We start from the raw sequence: 20,786 nt of genomic DNA on the forward strand, positions 1-20,786 counted from the left end.
GAGCAAAACAAGGTGTCAAAGGGACGATGAGCATATTCATTGGCAGTCTAATCACCAAATATATAGCTTTATAATTTAGTGAAGCCATGCAGACAGGTGCAAAAGTGTGTGTGTGTGTGTACTGTAACAGTGTGGCTGTTTGTGTACAGTGTCAGTGTGTTCATGTCTAACAGCCCCCATGGGCGACTCAGGGATTACTTATTAATCATTCGATTCACTGCCTCTGGATTCACAACACAGGCATGTAAACGGCTCTCCCACTTTACGTCAGTCACACACGTAGCTGGTTATTGCTCTGCATTTGCACCAACAACTGACACAGAATGATCGTCACACACGCCTACTTTGTACACACATGCTCACACAGGAAAAGTACAAAGTGTCTGTATTTTGTGTCTCCTCACATCAGCGACTATAGCGGTTTAATTAGAAGCCAGGGATTATAAACCCAAAGAAATGGCTTCCTGTTTTCCAGTATGGGAGATTAAAGCATATGGCCTGTGTACATCAGAGAGGAGTAAAACTCACATTTATTATATGATTTCAGTGGAAAAATGTGTTTTCATCTCCAAAGGTGAAGCCTTTAGAACAATCCTTGTGACTGTCGAATGTGGAAAAGAAGATGAGGTGCGTGCGTGCATGTGTGTGTGCGTGCGTGCGAGCGACTTTAGGGGATGGTATGACATTCATGTGCAAATTTTCAAATACCAGATTTGATGTTGTAAGCCTCCAGGTATCACTTCCTGTCACTATTTCTGTCCCTTTGCCTTCCTCGCTGTCTGTCACTCTGTTTATTTGTCTGCTTCTCTTCCCATTTTTACATCTTTCTGTCTCCATATGTGGATCTCAGCTACATGAATATCAGGTTGTTCCCTAAGCTATTAAACTCTCATGGGCAGGTTGTATAGGATTATTCTGTATGTGCATCACGATAGGAATATTAAACCTGGACAAATGCATTTAGCCTTGCATGTTTAACCAACACATGTAGGTTCAGGCTCCCTTGAGGCAGTAGAAGCGCTGGCTCAGGGGGCTGTCTGTTTGGAGGTTGAGCTAGTCAGCATGTGTATTCATTAACATCTGGCTGAAGAAGGACTTTTTTAATGCCTTGAATGTAGTTTCCTTTCCTGGATCGCATTGACTATCTCTCTCCTGTGTCTTCTCTTCCCTCCATCCCTCTGCTGTTTTCCCTCAGTGTGCCAGATCATGTCCAAAGGGGTGGTGGCAGTCCTCGGTCCCTCTGCCAGTCCGGCCTCCAACTCAATCATCAGCAATATCTGTGGAGAGAAGGAGGTGAGTTAATGCACCCAACTGGCAGGCCGCCTACAAATCCATGACAGACTGGCTGCTTAGGGTGGAACCAGAAATACAGACTTTGGAAATGATGATGCTTATTAGCTGCTTTGTGGGGGTTTTTTGGGGGGGTTATAGAAAGAAAGGTCTGTTGTTTCAATTAGCTTTAGTGGTTCAACAGCAACAAACTCCTGCTTCTGTGCTTGATGTTTGTAAATTCACCTCATGGTTGGTTTAAAAGATGATAGTATAATTCATTTACAGACTTATTTTGTTCTGAACAATGTAAACACGACTGAACAGAAATAACTTCAGAGCACGACTGCATGCAAGCAGATCCCAGTAGGATGCTAATTGGCTTGTCTGAACTCTGACATGGTGTGTTTTGCTGCCTGATGTCTGCAGACTGAGCTTCTTTGAATTAAACAAATCCATAAACTAGATCTAAATCAATTAGAAACGAGAAAAGATTTGCTTGTGCCGAGCTTTATCTGTGATGCTTTGATGCAGTTACTAAATTTGATACACTCTGTTCTGCACCATTTCACTATTTAGACATGAAAGGTAATAAAACAATATAAATGGCATCTATATTATCTTTTGTTTACTAACTACAGATTCTAAAAACTCTGTGAGCTTTCTCTCAGGTCATCAATCATCCAGTTTTCACTTGTGTTTTCTGGTGTGCTCCCTCAGTGCTGTAATTGGATGTAGTCCACAGAGAAGACAACAAGTTTTAACTACATGAATTTAATCTGTGTGACTATTAAAAGACACCCCATTACCATCCCAGTGTACATAATGTCCTCTGGTACAGTACAGCCTGAGCTTCTAATGAGACATTAGTCTGTTATAGTGGTAGACAGACCAGGACTCCCTGCTGTTTAAACTCTCTGGTGGCATTGACTTGTGGGGCTGACTGCTTTGAAACACTGACTGTGATAATAGGACTGTATGAATATTAAAGACCCCATAAAGTGAAAAAAGGGCATTTTTGAGTTGTTAAGCGACACAGTCAGTAAAGTCCTAAAATACTCCAAGGACCTGATACTGCTCTTAAGATTCACAGTTTCCCAAAGAGATTCAATATTTTGGAGGACCAGAATACTATGAGTCTGTCCATCTTCATCTGTTCTGTGAATGTAATACTGCCTCCATTTATCACTTTCCGGAACTCTCTTCTGCAGAATCTTCTAGGCTGACTTGTTTTCAGTTTCAGACGTGGACAGTTTGACACTTGAGTTTTGTTCAGAGAGCTGCTCTCCATTGTGAAATACAGCTATTCAACTCTTTCCCTGTACTTATTCTTACTCTTCTATTGTAATCCATGCTTTCCCTGAGAACAGTCTTTTTCAATGATTTTACAGTGTTATCTTTACTTTAACAATAACACAGATTTTTATAGTAGTCTTTACTCTACAGTGGTGTAAAAAACAGTTTCAAGAGCAAGCTTAAAAAAGCAGTTCTGACAAGTGGTTGAAGAAGTATAAAGATCCTGTAACTGAGTAAAAGTAATAATACTGCAGTATATAAATATGTCATAAGAAATAAAAGGCTTGCATTGAATATGTCACTTAAGTACAATTTGATTACTATTATCAGCTAAATGACTTCAAAAGTACCAAAAAATTGTTGGCTGTGTCTAGACATTTCAATCTCTATGCTCCACTAATTTGTCTGGAATCATGGAACAGATGAAACAAACTCAAAACTTGTCAAGACTTAAACCAAATGGAAGTAGAAACTACCACTTTACACAGAGACAAACATGTAGTTCTGTTCTCCTTTTCTTTGCTTCACTCTTAAAACAACATGACATTCAGGAGGATCCAATGGTCTTTAGTGAATGGTAAGGGAGAATTGAATCCCTATGTAAATGGGTTCAAGTGGAGGCAATGACAGACTATTGATGGAAACAGATTGCAATGAGCGACAATTCTGTCTGATGTCGGGCCACATAAGTAGCCATAGTGCAGGAAATTGTCCCTTTATGGCTGGTGATGCACTTTTATACAACATATTATTGGATTACTCCTTCATGTAAGTGAGTTTGTGTGTTTGTCTGTTGTAATTGGTCGAGGTGGAGCTAGGTCAAACTGTTATAGATACTGTTGTTTAGTTTAATGGAGTAGAAGTATGATATAGTGAAATATGCAAAAAGTTAAGTACAAGAGTCATTGAGTAAATGTAATGGGTTACATTGGGCCAATTCCTTTTACATACAACTATACAAAAAGATGTTTGGATCCCTGCTGATCCACATGAGCTCCATTATCCTCCTCACCTTTGATATATTTTTGCTGTATCGTACATTGTGAAGTTTGTACTTCAGAGCAGCAGGACGGAGCCGCAGCTGGCAGACAGCTCTGAGCAGGTTTTTTCCCATATGTTGCTCATCTTTGCCGGTTCTGTGAAATGTGTTTGACATTGTTAAATGGTTTGAAGGGTTTCTTCTCTTGCACGATTCAGTGGGGGATGCACAGTTTAATGTGCTGTGACATGTTTCTCACCTTACAGTAACATCAAGAGGAATTTGATTCAAGAGTTCAAACGGTAGCCACAGAGGATCTCTTGCTTCCTCTTTCACCACCAGTTAAAGAATAGTTTGAGAGTAAGAAAGGAAGAATAAAGTGGATGTTTGAAGTGGAGAGAACATATTGGGATGTTTGCGATGTTAAAATGTGACACCACATTTCTCCAGCATTAGTTAATGCTCCCTTGTAGTGTACATGTACAGGGTTTATATGAATAGAGAGGTTTGGATGTTGCTCACAGGATTTACAAATGCCTGTCCATCCATCCATTTTCTTCCACTTATCTGGGGCAGCAGGCTGAGCAAGTTGAGCCAGACATCCCTCCCCCCAGCAATGTTTCCAGCTCTTCCTGGGGGATTCCAAGACATTCCCAAGTCAGATGGGATATATAATCCCTCCAACAAGCTCAAGCTCTGCCCGGGGTCTCCTCCCAGTTGGTTGTGCCTGTAAAACCTCCAAAGGGAAGCACCCAGGAGACATCCAAATCAGATGCCCAAACCATCTCAATTGGCTCCTTTAGAGGGAGTAGCACCTCGACTCCAAGCTCCCTCCGGATGTCTGAACTCTTTACCCCATGTCTAAGGCTGAGCTCAGCCACCAAACTCATTTCGGCCACTTGTATCCCTGATCTCATTCTTTCAGTCATTGCCAGTGGCAACAGATCACAGTTGATCAGTGATCCGTTCATCGGCTGCTTTGAATCAAACAGGGCTTGCACGTTTCTACTTTCCCTCAAACCGTTTCAGCATTTATTTCGAAAGTACCAGCTGGTGGATGCTTGTGATAACACATATATATGTTGTATGTATGTTAACTCACTGGTATAACACAAACTCCATTGCATAGCACAGTGCTTAGTCCAAAAATTGAAGACATGATCCCAAAATGAAAGCTCACCAATGACTCAAAATGATGCGATCCGTTGCACCCCTTGTCACTACCCAAAGCTCAAGACCAAAGGTGAGGGATGAAAAGTAGACTGGTAAATCCAAAGCTTTGCTATCAGGCTTAGTTCCCTCTTCACCACAATGGTCCAGTACAATGCCTGCATTACTGCTGATGCTGTATTTTTCCACCTCCAGTACAAGATGAGTCATGCAAATATTCAGTCAGTTGATATGAAGAGATGAGAGATTTTGATGTAAAACAAACAACACCAATGCTTTGTTGGACACAAGCTTGTCATGACAATAGGCAGCAGATAAATACACCCAGGGGAAAACCATGTGAGACAGTTTCCCTGGGAATACTTTGATCCTCTTGGCTCCTGCTGTGTTATATAAAATGCATTAATACCTATTTTCAGGTTGTTAGGAGATTAATGCTATCATCAAGCTAATTGATCTCGGCTGTGGTCGTCAGGACCCTGCTGCTGGTTCTCATTCTCGTCATCACATCAAAGACTTTTGCATCCCAGGATTGCTTAGCTGGAAAACCAGCTGTAGTAGCACTTTGTTTTTTGAGGATTGGGATTAACTGTGTGTGGGTGTGAGAGAGAGAGAGAGAGAGAGAGACAGAGAGAGGGGTGGGGGGGTTCTGTCTGTGTGTTTGTCTGGAAGAAAAGGTCACTTTGCTCTTCTACGGATCATTGTGAAAAAGGCTTTTCTATTGGCCTCTGTCAGCCTGGCCTTATGTAAGAGGCAGGGTCTATCATAACACTTTATCAATAATAGCTGTTGTACGAAGATGTGGAAATTCATGAAATACAGAATTTAAACATTAAGATGAAAAATAAATCAATGAAAACCCCTCAGTTGTATATTGTAAAGAATTCTGTTATTGCTGTGATCTAGTTTAAAAATTGCTGTAAAAACTGAACTGCGTAATGTCTCACAGGACAAATCACAAAACACGTCTTGTAATAATAGCCCTGCATGAATTACGCTAAAGAAACTCAAATATTCTAAGCACGCTAAAGGTCTGGACCACAGCTGGAAAATGGTTAAGCTGAAGCCAAAGTTGTATTATATAGCAAAGTTATCCTTGAGAAAAGCAGCACAAACGTTGCAGTTCTGTAACTCAGTAGCACTGTGGAGGAAGTAGCAATCCTTTGGGAAATAATGTAAACTTTTATTCTGCCTTTGCCAGCCAAATAGTCTGCAGCACACCCTGAGGACTGCTCTGCTGGAGATGAGTCGATTGGGCGTTACCTTTCCACTCAGGAATCCCATCGCTTGCCCCTCAGAAACAGTAGAAAGAACCCGAAGGGAGGCCTGGTGCCTTCAGACATGATTAGTAGCTTTATGAGCCAAACAGATGAGCCTTTTTTTCACTTCGAAAAGAAACCATTTTTGTCATTGGATCAGGCATTTACTAGAAGTCTCAGAATGTCGCACCAAACGAGTGTCCAAATCCTCAACTCACATGTTAAATGGAACATTTAAAACTTAGTGTCAATATATCAAAGATCACTTGTCACAAAGGAACTGTAAAAGAATTGATTGAAAATGTTAAGCATATGATACATTATCTTATTTTCTGTTTGTGTCTGTAATACTAACTGACTATAAAAAATTGAACCAGCCTTCTGCTGAGAGAGAATGATGTGTGTGTGTGTGGGTGTGTGTGTCAGTATGTATGACCACCTGATCCGTCACGGTGAGCGTGAGGCCACAGATGCCGGCACACCAGCGGCTGGTTACCTGCGACACTGGCAGCAATATTGCAGCTGACAGACCCCACTAGGCGATCAGCGCATCATCTACCAGTCCCTATCAATCACTCCCCGGGTTCCGCGTTAGCTACACTGGGGAGGGGGCAGGAGTGGGACTGAGCCCGTCTGGGTTTCCCGCTAATAATGACTAATAGAAAAACAGCGACTGTGGAAAATGAGTGGACTCTGTGCATCATGTTTGTAGTTTGTTTCCATCATATCCAGCGTCGTGAACAAACCTGGGGGTCAGGATTTTGAGGAAGGGCAGATTCATATCGACTAATGAGAAACATTAACTGAGGCTTTGGATGAGAGGCTCCTTCTGCTCTACAGGTGCTTATCTGCTGGCTGAGAGTGCTCTGCTGTTTGCTTCTTGTTGCTTTGTTTCCTGAAAATCTCAAGGACAGAAAATCTGATTTCTATTTATGAGTGGTGATGTAGAGATGACTGAATGGACCAAGGACTTTACATGCCTCATTTAGACTTGCCAAAGTCTCTATTAACAATCATATCTTATTAGTTTTATAAAAAGCCTTGAACTAAGGTCATTTTGCTATTAACCATAAGAAGCTATTAAATTGAGTTCATGTCTATGATTAAATTTTCTTTTACATATATACAGTATAGTATCTTAATCCTCTGCTCTTAGCCATCTTCAGTTAAATGCTCTCACTCCTCGTTATTTCCCCTTCTTTCCTCTCCTCTACTATAAAGGAGGAACTCTGCTACATCCCTGTGTCTGCTAAGGAAGGGAAACATATTCCTCTATGATTCAAAGAGAAGTGGTCATGAATATTAATGTCCAGTCTGATGTCCAGGGGTTGCCTTGGGCTTGCAAAACCATCTGGTTGCAGGAGTACAGAGAGATTACACGACTGCATTTTGTTAGGGGGTGTTCAGGTTGGATTTAGAGAGGGAACCTGAGGTCCGCTGGGCAAACAAAGAGCGAGCTGGATTGAGGTTGGGGGGTCAGTGGTATAGCTCAGCCATCGGAGATGGGCAATAATGAGAAATTTGTGCTTTGGTACACACAGGCTATTCTGCCTCTATGTGCCTCACTATTGTGACTTAAATAATGTTAAAATTGCTTGTCAGTGCCGTTTATGTGCTTTTAAGCTGTCTGCACCTTTCTCTCTGCCTCATTCAGCTGCAGAAGCTGTACCGTCTCATTTCTGCCTCTTTCTTTCCTGTGATACACTGTTTTTGCAGCACTGGTGTTGAGGGAACCCTGAAAAACTCATTCAGTCCCAGTAAAAATGTATTTTATCTTTTCCTCTCCGAGTCGGACTTTAATTCCGAGATAGTTTGGAGTCAGACGTCTTTCTCGAGATGACTTTATTAGCAGGCAAATGAGCTCTCTAGGATTCTTCCACGCGGCCAGACAGAAGCAATTGTTGAGCGGGACCATCAGACAAAGCCGAGGCACAGCTGATTGCTCGTGAATGAAAGTTGAACAAATTTGAAAACTTTCTTCGCCGACTTTTTGACATTGAGTGCTTAATTTGTGTCATCATTGTGAGCATTCATAACAAACTCGCTCAGAGTGTATTTGCAACTGATCTGAGCGTGTGTTCATTTACTCGTCCATCCGCATGTCCAGATACTCATCCTGCTGTGTTTGCACTCAGTGTGTGTAGAGCTGTCCAAACCGATTTAAATGGCTGACTTGTCCAGCAGCTCAGTGGTACACATGGTTTGGAATTGCTTTTTGTGAATTGAAGAGCTAGCTAGCCAACCCCACAAATCCTCTCTGGCCAGAGACCATTTACACGGTGGCTGTGCTCACTTTTACACCGTCTCCCTGCCAGACACTGCACCACAGTTTGTCATGGCAAAGCCAGCACACAACATCTCCTGTTGGCATAGAGCCACCTCAGATTTCCTTTCACACGTCATCCAAATATTCTTATTGTGATAAACATTTGCGTTGTTGAAAAACTGTCTGTTTAGAGACAGTAGTACAGTAAATTTAGTAACATGTTCTATTCACAGTTTTTCAAATTAAACTTGAACTAATATAATAAGTGTTAAAGGATTAACGTGTAGTTGTCATGGTAATATAAACTGTTCAAGTAAAACAAAACACTGCATTTATATATTGTGATGAAATGCTAAATGGCTGTGAACAGACTAATCATATGGTTTTAGATCATTTAATAATGTGATTTGCTACTAATTTCATGCACTGTTACATCTACTTGCATAATATGGTTTCTTTTTTCTTCTAGTCACAGCAGTGATTGTGATTAAAGTTTTATCTTAAGAGTTTTAGAGGAGCTTTATTTTGCTGGAGGCGCTGCAATCTGCAACAAAGTAACTGAGTCAAAGTGTTTTAAAGAACTTAAAAATGAATCAAACAGATTTCTACATGGATTAGCAGGGTGGCATCTTTTCTGCCTCAAGCGCTTAAGCAAAGTTTGTTCTTGCCTTTGGGAAAGAATCTCACCTCAAAGTCCAATTGTTAGATTTTCCACAGTTTATAACGGCATCTAAAATCTCCAACGGAAAATTAAGTTTGCTCCAGTCAATTTGGCAACAATGAAATGCGTTTGAAAACTCAGAAAGTACATGGACCTTGAAAGAAGCAGATTTTTTGTGTTTGTCAAACTGTGTAATGCTTTTGTGCAACTGTCAGTTTTTTTTTTGTCAAACACTGAAAATTAGGGCCGGTGTCCACTAATGCTTTTTTTGGGGGCCGGCAGCGCCCTTGAGTTGTCTGGCGGCACTTCCGCTTCCCTCGGTAGCGTTAAGTAAATGTGCTCTGTATGCTTAATATTTGCTTTTATCATGAAAATTTTACAAAGAGAGCAAAAAACTAAGGAAAGTCATCGTGACCTAGCATTAGCAGCAGCACCAGACAAGGAAATTGTACCCTTGATAAAATGAGAGGATTAGCTTCCCCTAGTATCTGAAGTCCCGCCCTTTCATGATTTTGATTGGTCGGTGAGGGAAAAGTAACATTGACGAGCGCAGAGGTGTTCCAAAAGTTGAACTATTTTCAACTGAGAGCACAGTGAGCAGAGCGACAAAAGACAGCTGATGCTGAGGGCATTTTTGTGCTGAAAACGCTGAACTGCATTGGTTTTGTATAGAAAAGAGGCGCTGCCAGCGCAAAAAAAACGCAGTTAGTGGATACAGGCTCTTGAGCCTGGTTTTAGTTGGGTCTTGATGGGGGAGCTGTGAAATCTTCCGGAAATTTAACAAAACCCGCCAAGCACCACTAAGAACAGTCTGTTGCATGATAGCTCGTAATTCTCGCTAAGGAAACCTGCCTAGCCTGAGGACAGTGTTCTCCTCCATCCTCCTGTCAATATCACAAACACCTCTGTCCTTTGCTGCTTTAATTTACACTGTTCTCCTTACTCATTCGGCCATTTCTCATTTATTTTTCCTCTTCCATTTCACCCTACTTAAGTTTTGTTCAATGTTCACCTCTCTACCTTTTTCCCTCCTCTAACATCTGCTATTACTGCCCTCACACAAGCCTCAGCTCTCATCAAGCTGAGGTCCTTACAGTCTCACCTTTTTCTTTCTTCCTCTCTCCTGTGTCCTCTAGTTCCTCATATTCTCATTTCAGTCTCTCCGCCTGTTATTCCTGACATTTCCCTTCTGTCTTAGCTCTTCTCAGACTGCAGCAATAGAAGACAACGAGGTCAAGATCCACAATTCTTAAGAAAACTAATAGAAAGAGGAGGGGGGATGGTATTCATAGGCCTGCTCCCTCTCTTGTGTGCCTCTCCCTAATCACCCTCTATCAGTCTCAGGCTGGATCTCTGTGTCTGCGTAGTGGTATTAGTTCTGCTGTGTCAGTCTTGTTCTGCTCGGGGGGTCAGCTTATGGTTCAGCTCTCCACTGTAATTGGGCTTTAAAACCACTTTATGTAAAATCAAACGCTCTCCGGCCATAAGCAACGTTGTTTTGGCAGCAAGTGACACATTATTGGTCACAATCAGTAATCAGTCTGATTAAGCAGAGATGATCTGCTTTTTTTCTCAGCACAGAGCGACCAGCTGAAGGAGCAGCCACACCGCTGTGAACTACATAGTATGAATTGGAAAACTTAAGCTGCAGCTTGCTTATTCAGAGCAGTGCAGGAGCAGTAAGGTGTCTGCTGAATATCAATGGGACTTCTGCATCTCTTAGACACTCACTGCTTAGTTTTCTCCCAGATTCCAGAAGAAATGCAAACTTAAAACGACATGTCATGCAAATTAGCTTTTCACTTGCTACCCTCAATGCTATCTTTCTTCAGGCTCTCCACTTGACATTTGTTGTCATCATTAGGATTTATTAGAATCTGGAGAAACATCAAATTTGTTCTCTAGTGTGTTATAAAAGGTGCATCAAAAAAATATTACCAAAACCTCCTCTGTTTATATTTGCTGCTTATTTCATCTATTTGTGCCCAACTGCCTGTGTCTCTATTAAAATAAGTCTAAGGAATTACATCTTAGAATCAGAAGTGAAAGTAAAAAAGGTTTAATGGCACGTGTTAAGCTGTCAAAGTACAGCTACCACCTTAAACCTTTGTTTCCATTTTTCGGATTTGGAATAAACTTCAAGTGCTACTTCATAACAAGTGAGTATTGTAGGTAGTCTGTGGCTGTTCCCTTCAGTCTCTTTTCAAATTCTCAATGTAATACAGTTTATGATTTTATTATATAAACTGTACCAGAGCTCCATCTGAGAATCAGATGTATGGCTTGCACTGTGAAGTTGTTTCATAGCATTTGCTGCTTATGTACCTGCTTATTCGTATTTCGGGTCACAATGACAACATAGCAAGATGTGTTGATATGAACTTAAACAGTAGGAACTTTTGGCTACATGGTCCGTAAGATTCACAAAACACCGACTTTAGCACTCTAGACTTAAGAAATGCATGTTTTACCTGACAAAGTTTGCACTTTGCACACCTCATTTTCCTTATGTACACAGAACTCTTTTTTCAGGGCAACACCCATTTTACCGGCACATGGCACTAATGCTTTCTTCTTCCTTTGTTATTTAATGGAGGTTAGCAAACAGCTTTCAGGTGTGGCTACATTTTCTAAATTAGTGATTATTTACATATTAAAAATTCATGACCCATCCTTATATACACCTGAATACACAGTATTGTTAGATGCACAGTATTTGTCCTGATGCTTCAAGCTACAGTAAGCAATGTTTCAGGCTTAAATTGACTAATAGTGACTTAATTATATTTAAAATTATGAATAATAGATAATTCACTTTTCTAAGGTTTGTGTGTCCCAGTTAGGGATGGGCATTTGGAGGCATTTCAATATTCAAATATTCTATTAAAAAATAAAGTTCAATATCCGGTTAACCTCAGTCCAAGAAAACCCCCAAATTTTTCACGCAACAGCATCTGTCTCTGCTATTCAAAGGCCGCATTGGTAAGATTAGCATACATCGGCGAGTTCACAACATCTCCAAGTCTCTGCTTGTTACTCACAGTGGACGCACAGTAGCGCTCTTCCTCATAAGGAAACATCAGTGTATTTGCTGAAATTAAGTGGTTTTTGGGACAGAGCAGAGGACTCGAAGAGATGAGGGAAACAAAATCTCGTCGTCTCTCAATCGTGATACTGCTTTCGGTTTGGTACCAATCTGGTGCTGCGAAAAGCCTCCACACACGCCTGCTTCACCTCAGGGAGATTCCTGCTCGAGCCCCATGCAGGCCAAAAACAGCCAGATGCGCGCTCTCTCTAATACACGCAGAGACAGACACGCACTCGCACACACACGAATCTGAGAGGTAAATTTATTATAAACCTCAAACATACCTGTGGCACTGAAATCATGCCCACAGATACAAATACACTGTCCAATGTCCTGACGACGCATATGGATATTTAAATAATTAATGAATTACGCTGCTGTGCCAGGCATGTTTTTTCTTTATTTCAACTTTTTATATATTTTAAATGACATTTGTATACACGTTTAATGAACAATATGTGATTGATATAGCTAAGGAATAATATTTAATAAACTAAAAAAAATACATAAGCTACAGCTAAAGTCGAATACTCACGTCATTTAGAATTATCGAATATTCGAATATCGGTGCTAATCCCTAGTCCCCGTACAGTCTCTTGGTGCATTTGATTGAAAGAGTGTTGTTGTTACTCTGAGTGTCACTCTGAACACGATTCTTCTCCTCAGTCTGCTTGTAAACAAAACACAGGTGCGTCTTTTATCTCTGCCTGATCATAATTAGAGGAGCGCAGCTGTCGTCTGCACCTTTGCTGACCCTTTTCTCACAACACCATTGATCTGTCTTATCAAGGCCGCAGTAGCACAACCACCATGTGCATATCCAAGTCTCCTATATTGTCATCAGGAAGCAGTCTCTTGATTTGATCCCTGAGATGAAAGTGAAAAAGACTCCTAGTTAAGCAGCAAGCAAAATGGATTTCAATTTAGCTGATTATTGTCATGAAGGGTATGAAAGGGGACTCGTTACACTGTTGCTTTTGTTGTGTCTTACTCAGCTGTGTGAAGAAGCAGAGTTATGCTGTGTGTGGAAGACGACAATACTCGGCTGATATTGCTCAGCTTTCCGCCAGCTGCTCGCTGAATTAATGCGCTGCCATTTTCCCTCTGTGAGCTGAAACCCATTAAGAAAATCCAGGTCTTTTGTCTATCCATCAACATGTTTGTGTTCCACCCAAACGCCAGGTTCTTAAGATTTGTCAGGCCAAGTGTTTGCCAGTTTTGTTCTGTAAAGTTTAGCTATGCTTTGTTTGGTGGTGTAAGTCAAGCGTTTGGCTACATTCCCAGAACTGGATTAAGCAAACCATTAGATAAAAAAAAAAAAAACACTTTTCCAATCAAAGCTCCCAATAGACATTTTTTAATGCAACAATACAAACATGTTTTTCCATGCTTGGTAAATGCAGATAGAACTACATTGGGCATTTAAGACCATGTGCACTCGTAAGTTTGAGACAGCTCCCCAAATCAAATTAGTGATTTCTTTTCTAATCCTCAATGCTGATGATAATACCAACATAGCTGCTAGCCAAAGACATTTTCCCTGAAATAGAGCAGTGAATTGGGAAGCAGGCCTCTCTGGAGGAAGGAACGTTTTTCTCTCTGAACTGGCTGATCAATGAGATCGAGATCTCGTGGTCAATGTTCCACTCGCCTAAAAGGCACCCAGGGATCTGCAGCTCACTTCTTCTTTATCACTGGTCTGCTGCTGCTCTGACCGCAGGGACCTGATGCAGGATCATTACTACCACAAATAGAGCTCTGGCTGCACGGGCTGAGACCGGGATGAGCTGGCTGACGGGGATGGAGATTGTTTGTAGGGCGGTTTTGCCTCCCCTATCTCCAGCGTCGCATCTCCTCGCTTTGTCTCCCACAAGATTTTCATCTGCGGCTTCTGAATGCCAACAGCTGGTGTCCCAAATCCCACATAAACCTTTTGGTTCGAAAAGGGAGCAGGTAGACATAATAGACTACCACCTGCCCTCCTCCATCTCCTGCCACCCTGCACACCATCCTTGCCAACTCCACAGTGACATTCCAGCCTTGGCATCACACCTGCTGACGGATGGACAATGTCTCCAGCAGCATCTGTTCTCTAATGCTCAGTGGCCAACATAATTCTCTGGCTTGCCAAAAGGCTACATCCAGCCAGGCTTCGTGTCTGTGTTCTGCTGTTGGGTGGTTTTGTATAACTGATGATCTTCAAACTGATTAGCTTTGGTCACTTTTTGAAGGCAAATGAAGTATTCTCTGGCTGTAGCGGACCTTTCATTCAGCTCACTCAGGCTGAATGGCTTCTTTCCACTTGGCTGCAGTGCTAAGTGTTTAGAGAACAGATCAGACTTTCTGCCAAGCATGTGTTGTATGCTAATAGATAGTCAGCTCAATGTACGGTAATGTAAATGAGTCACTTCAAAGACTGTTAAATAAAGTATCAAGGCACAGCTGTAGCAAAGTTAGAACCAGTCACCAGAGTTTTGTTCTGCTGCCCCTCTTAGTCAAAGCCAACAGATGCAGTCGCTCATTATGTCTCTGATCTCCATATGGCACTACTGCTGAACCACCTCTTCTTCACTGCCGCTTGCTCGGACCCCTCCCAGCTGTTACGTTCGCAGTGGACAGGTAGCAGAATGGCTCGGGTACTTGTCAGCTCAACAACCGTGGCAACCCAGAGCTTGTTGGACTGGTCGAAAGGGAAATTAGCTTTCACCTTCACTCCATCACAGAGCAGCGTTTTCATCACAAACTCCTGGTCTGATCTGAATCTACCGTTCTCGAATATAACCTCCAATTTTCTATTGAGGAGGGGTTATCAGAGGTAATTTGCAAGCTTCAAAGTAATAAAAGACCCTGGTTGTTTCTAACAAACAACTAACAGCACAAGAGTGTACAATTGTGTCTGTGTATTTTACTTTTGTAAAGCCTGTGTCCTGTGAGAGCTTCCATATTAAGCACCTGTCAAAACTGCCAGCCTTTCTGTTACACTGCAGGAAACGCATATAAACCGATCAGCCACAACACTGTGACCACTGACAGGTGAAGTGAATAACTCTGTTTATCTCTGCTATTGTGGGGTGTTCCCAGTCTCCAGGGTCACTGGTGGCCAAGACTTATTGATGCGCATGGGGAGTGAAGGCTGGACCATGTGGTTCGATCCAACAGAAGAGCAACTGTATCTCAAAGTGCTCAAAAAGTTGATGCTAGTTCTGATAGAAAGGTGTCAGAACACAGAGCATCACAGCTTGTTGCATATGGGGCTGCAAAGCTACAGACCAGTCAGGGTGCACATGCTGACCCCTGTCAGCTGCCGAAAGCCCCTACATTAGCACATGAGCATCAGAACTGGACCATGGAGCAATAGAAGAAGGTGTCCTGATCTGATGAATCACGTTTTCTTTTACATCATGTGTATGACCGGGTGCGTGTGCGACGCTTGCCTGGGAAAGACAGGGCACCAGGATGCACTATGGGAAGAAGGCAAGCCTGCAGAGGCAGTGTGATGCTTTGGGCAATGTTCTGCTGGGAAACCTTGGGTTCTGCCATTCATGTGGATGTTACTTTGGCACGTACCACCTACCTAAACATTGTTGCTGAACAAGTACACCCCTTCATGGAAACAGTATGCCCTAATGGCAATGCCCCTTTCAGCAGGATAATGTGCCCTGCCTCACTGCAAAAATGGTTCAGGAACGGTTTGAGGAACATGCCAACAAGTTCAAGGTGTTGACTTGGCCTCCAAATTCTCCTGATCTCAATCCAATCTAGCATGGTGGACAAACAAGTCCAATCCATGGAGGCCCCACCTCCCAACTTACAGGACTTAAAGAATCTGCTGCTAACGTCTTGGTGCCAGATAACACAGCACACCTTCAGAGATCTCGTGGAGTCCATGCCTCGACAGGTCAGGGCTGTTTTGGTGGCAAAACGGGGGGCCTTCACAATATTAGGCATGTGGTCATAATGTTATAGCTGATCAGTGTGTAGACAAGAGCACACATCCAAACCAGAGTGAGCAGAAAAAAAAAAATCAGTGTTGTCGCTGATGGTCTGGTTTGCTTTTGTAGGTCATATAGAGACATCAGAATTAATTGTAATTAGATAATAAAAAATCCTTTTAATTAAAAATAATTAAAAGGAGAATAAACCTAACATACATGTTTTTGATGACAGGGAATACTAAGGGAAATCACTGACAACACCTGGAGAAAACTAAGCCATCGAGCTGCACTTCAGAGTGGTATTTCTGGCCTGATCAGTGTGCGATAATGACTCTTTTAGCTCAGTTTTTGCTTCACAAATCCTCGAAACATTTCTGGCTGGCTGGAATGTTATAGCTGATCAGTGTGTAGACAAGAGCACACATCCAAACCAGAGTGAGCAGAAAAATCAAGGGACAGAGTTGTCCTTTTTGTGGTTGGGCTGTAAGGAAAGATACAACCCTGTAATTTGTTTTGAAGTGAGAACATCTTTTGCTCTCCATTATAAGGGTTGGGTATCATTTATAATCTTAAAACTTGTACCCATATGCTTCCTGTGCAACTTGTACAGTACCTGCAATGAGAAATGTTTCACCATCCAAAATAATGTTTTATAAACACAAAGAACATGTCCATTTGCCTTAAACAATTATAATAAAAACAAAACATAAGGATATGAAATCAAAATATCTAATCAAAGTACAAGGAAGACCTAACCCTACGCAGGCCCCTCAGCCATATGAATGAACACTGCACTGACCCAGCAGGGTATCCACACGGATGGCGTATAAAAGTTATGTTAAAGCTGGCTCAAATTTGGCCTGTACTCAATGGACCGACATGACAAAACTCTGCTTTGACCAGTCAAATAAATTCAAGCACAGATTCTTGATTAATAAACAACATTAATGCTGGATTTCTTGTAAAATGGTTTCTGCCTTGATGTGTTTCCAGCTGTTTTCAACACTTGATGCCAGTGATATACTTCATTATGATCCAAAAAGACCAGCACTCAGCTCTAGTAATTACATAATGAACACAACATAAACAACTTTTATGACTTGCTCCAATCGCAAACAAGTACTGCATCTTCTAAATAATAAATGAGAGGCACAATACTCTGCTTTAACTTGAAATGCATTTGTAGCCCACAGAGACCAAACAATAACAAAGCTAAATGCTGATGTTGTTATAGAATCCCCTGAAACTTTGTGTCTTGAGAAATGAACCAATAAAGGAGAGAAACAAGACAAACTGACTTTGACAACAGAATCAAATTTTAATCTGCTAAACTGATGAACACAGTTTAATGACTGCTGATTGCAACCCCTTTGCCATTCCTCACTCTCTGTTTACGTCTATTTAGTGTTTGTCTTCTTTTTCTGTTCCGTCATTTCACTCATCTGAGCGTCTGCTGTATGTCACTCTCTCTTCTGTCAGTCAGACCGTCAGTGTCTCCCTGTCCTTCTGTCCTTTCTCTCCTTTTTGTGTCTTTCACTTGCTCTGTCTCCCTCTCCTCGCCCATTTCTTCATCCACCTCTCACAAGCTTGTCTTTTTCCACTGCAGTCACCATGGTGCTTAGTTCTATTTACAGTGAGGCTACCAGATTATTAAAAGCGGTTACCTTGGGCTTTATTGTTTGCCTGTGATTTTCTTCCCACAGTTTTCAGATGTAATTAGTTCCTCTCCCACACCGACAGTGCCACGGCCCTGAGCAGATGCTTTTAAAAGACACTTCCTTCTAATTTTGAGTTACAGCTTGTGTAGTAGTATAAACAAGTTGTTTACATAGCCTCTAATAATGTTCTGTCCCTTAGCCAAATAGATATGATGAATTTCCCTTTGGGGATCAATAAAGTTATTGTTATTGTTATAAATGTTTGCAAAACTTCCTTGAATGCAAAAGCCGTCTCTACTCATAATATTACAATAAATTAGTAATAATTTGTGTCAAGAATATTTGCAAACCGCAGAATAAAGGGAATATTTTCTGTTAGATTATGTTATTCTCTTCACACTTTAAAGATGAGGACACTCAGAAAGTCACATGCATAGAGAATAGCACAGCTATAACACACAAATATATGTGTATACAAATTGATTATCAGAACTGAACAAACCTTAAAGCAGTTGTTGTTTTTGTATTTTAACTCTCCGAGGCATTAGAAACAATCGGTGAACAAGTTGCTGATATGTTATCACCTTAAACAGTTAAAGCTCCTGTGAGGAACTTTTGGTTTGTGTTGATTTTGGCGCCCCCTGTGGACAAAGCCATACCTCTTATCTCTTTGCTGATTTTGTCCTGTACATGCTTAAGTGGTGGTTTGTAACAAAAAAAATCTCACCCTGCTTTCTTTCACGGTCATATGTATCACTCACTTTAAATGTAAACAAAGGCAGCGTGCAGTTAATCACTTCGTCTGACATCAACCCCCCGCCAGTGGTTTCAGGCATTAAAAATAACTACACCGAAATAATCAGTGTTGTCGCTGATGGTCTGGTTTGCTTTTGTAGGTCATATAGAGACATCAGAATTAATTATAATTAAATAATAAAAAATCCTTTTCATTAAAAATAATTAAAAGGAGAATAAACCTTACATACATGTTTTTGATGACAGGGAATACTAAGGGAAATCACTGACAACACCTGGAGAACACTAAGCCATCGAGCTGCACTTCAGAGTGGTATTTCTGGCCTGATCAGTGTGCGATAATGACTCTTTTAGCTCAGTTTTTGCTTCACAAATCCTCGAAACATTTCTGGCTGGTTATCTACTTAATCCACAGTTTTTCACCAGCTCGTCAGATTCATTGTCTGCCCTTTTATGCTGGAGCAGGTAATGTACCTTGGGTTTGTCAGAGCCTGTTCAATTAAAACATATTCCTGCTGTGGTTGCAAACAAGACATACTGATGCAAAGTTGCAAAGCAATGAGCTGAAAGACACGGACTGGAGAGTCGGTTGATAATTCTCTCTGTGAGCTATGAACCAATGAACCCATTTCAGATTACAAAGAGTCATTTCTTGCATTGTTTTTAAAAAATATTTAGAGTTAGATTAGAGTTTTAACAATTGCCACAAACCCAAACAAAAGAGTGCCTTTGTCTATTACAGATAATCAACAAGTAATGAAATGTGACTGAATGTGCCAGTTTGGCATTAAATTGAGCAGATTAGTACCCAGGATTCCTGGCAAGCCAAACGCTGAAAGTGATGCAGCTGTTGAGTTGGTCGAGTCTTTGAAGCTGCACTCTGCATAGACACGTGTGGGAAAGATTTTTCTGTTTTTATTGTAGGGATTAATCGACCAGCAGAGTGACTGATACTAGCTGTTGGTTGCAGATAAGAAGTCTTGAGAGCGACTTTGATGTTAGTAATGTGGAGATTGGTGCACCCCTGTTTTAACTGAGGCTGTGATTCAAAACACTTCACTCGAGGGAGGATAGTGACTGCCTCTCATCAACAACCAATTAATCATATTGCTCTAACCAGGGGGGAATTGTGTTAAGGCTTGATTTATAGATAAAGTTTTCTCTTGCCGGGCCTAGCTGTAAGCTTCATCCAGCCTTTAAATCGAATGTTGCGGAATTTGATGAAGAAGCAAGACGCGGAAGTGTCCCAGCGTTTCTTGCAAAGGGGTCCAATGGGCCAATGGGATTCAAAAGGACAAAGTGTATATAGTGTTTGTGTGTTAGTGTAAGCTTCTTTCTAAGACCCCTGTTGCTTCAGATAGAGCCTATCTAAGCGTGGCGGTTTCTAAGTGAAGGGGTCGGGTAGCAACAGTCCACCATGCTGAAAAGGAAAGAGGGAACGCTTGGGAAAAGGGAACAAATGGGAGAAAATTATCTGGAGTACGCAGAGAAACAGGAGGGAGAGGGGCAGAAAATGAGAAAAGGGGTGGTGAGAAATAGTACAAATGCAACAGGGAAGATGAAGGACACAGCTGAAGAGGTGCACATTTCCCCAGTGTGGTGTTCAGCTATTACACAGGTTTTAGGATGCCTTGAGAAGAATGAATGGCGTTGCAGCTGCTGTCAGTAGTGGCCGCACCTCCATCCATCCCGACACCCTGGGACTCCATTACACCCTGATGGGCAGGGATGGAAAACCAATCGAGGGGATATGGGGACGAGGGGGAAAGCGATGTCAGCGTTGGGCACCACACAGACAGGCAATCTGCCGTGATGAAGAGGCTCCCTTCCCTGTTCCTCCTCTCGGACCCAGCATGTCCTCCTGCATCCCCTTCAAGCCCCGCTGAGCTCTACTGCAACGCAGGGCCGACTGACCGACCCGACACCTGCCACACTCTTCTGCCCTCTCCTCGACCTGCTTCCTCCTCCCAGGCCTCACTGTAAGCCCTGGCAGCTTCTAACCTTTCACACAATCAAGTGGAGCAGAGATGGATTTCACTGGAAGAGAAAAAGATGGGAGACATGTTTGAAACAGGTTAAAATGTAATTTACTATTTTCCTGAAGCTCTGCAGATTTGGAGGCTGCAATGTTAGCTTCAGTGTACTTAACTGTCCCTCTGACAGCTGAGATGAGCCTGTGGTAGACATACCTGTTAGTACAGGGTTGGTGATGTGATAAATTCATTAGGGGCAGCCAAGGAATGCAGATATTTATTCAGCTATAGCAAATCTACGCCGTGAAAATAAGGCAATCAATCTCATGGAAGATGGTACGCCTTACAATGGGGCTGAGAAAGAAGAATTGTGTATTTATTGATTCTCACTGAAGGCTTGGCAGGCTTTCTTTTACTTACTCATCGTGTCTGATCTTAGCTCTGACTATGTGTAAAGCACATGCACCTTATTAGAT

The 20,786-nt window shown here is 41.8% G+C and overlaps 1 protein-coding gene across 1 annotated transcript in view; it reads left to right on the forward strand.

The window, feature by feature from the left end:
• The window catches only part of grik4 (glutamate receptor, ionotropic, kainate 4), a 148,835-nt gene that overhangs the window by 39,356 nt on the left and 88,693 nt on the right, over nt 1-20,786 (forward strand). Inside the window, exon 3 of the mRNA XM_069668079.1 lies at nt 1,196-1,293. Coding sequence (XP_069524180.1) covers nt 1,196-1,293 — 98 coding nt within the window. The remainder of the gene's footprint in view (nt 1-1,195; nt 1,294-20,786) is intronic.

Source organism: Semicossyphus pulcher, unplaced genomic scaffold (assembly GCF_022749685.1).
Source record: "Semicossyphus pulcher isolate SPU_LCO1_2020_fin unplaced genomic scaffold, fSemPul1.0.p SCAF_19, whole genome shotgun sequence".
In the NCBI taxonomy this organism is placed as follows: domain Eukaryota; kingdom Metazoa; phylum Chordata; class Actinopteri; order Labriformes; family Labridae; genus Semicossyphus; species Semicossyphus pulcher.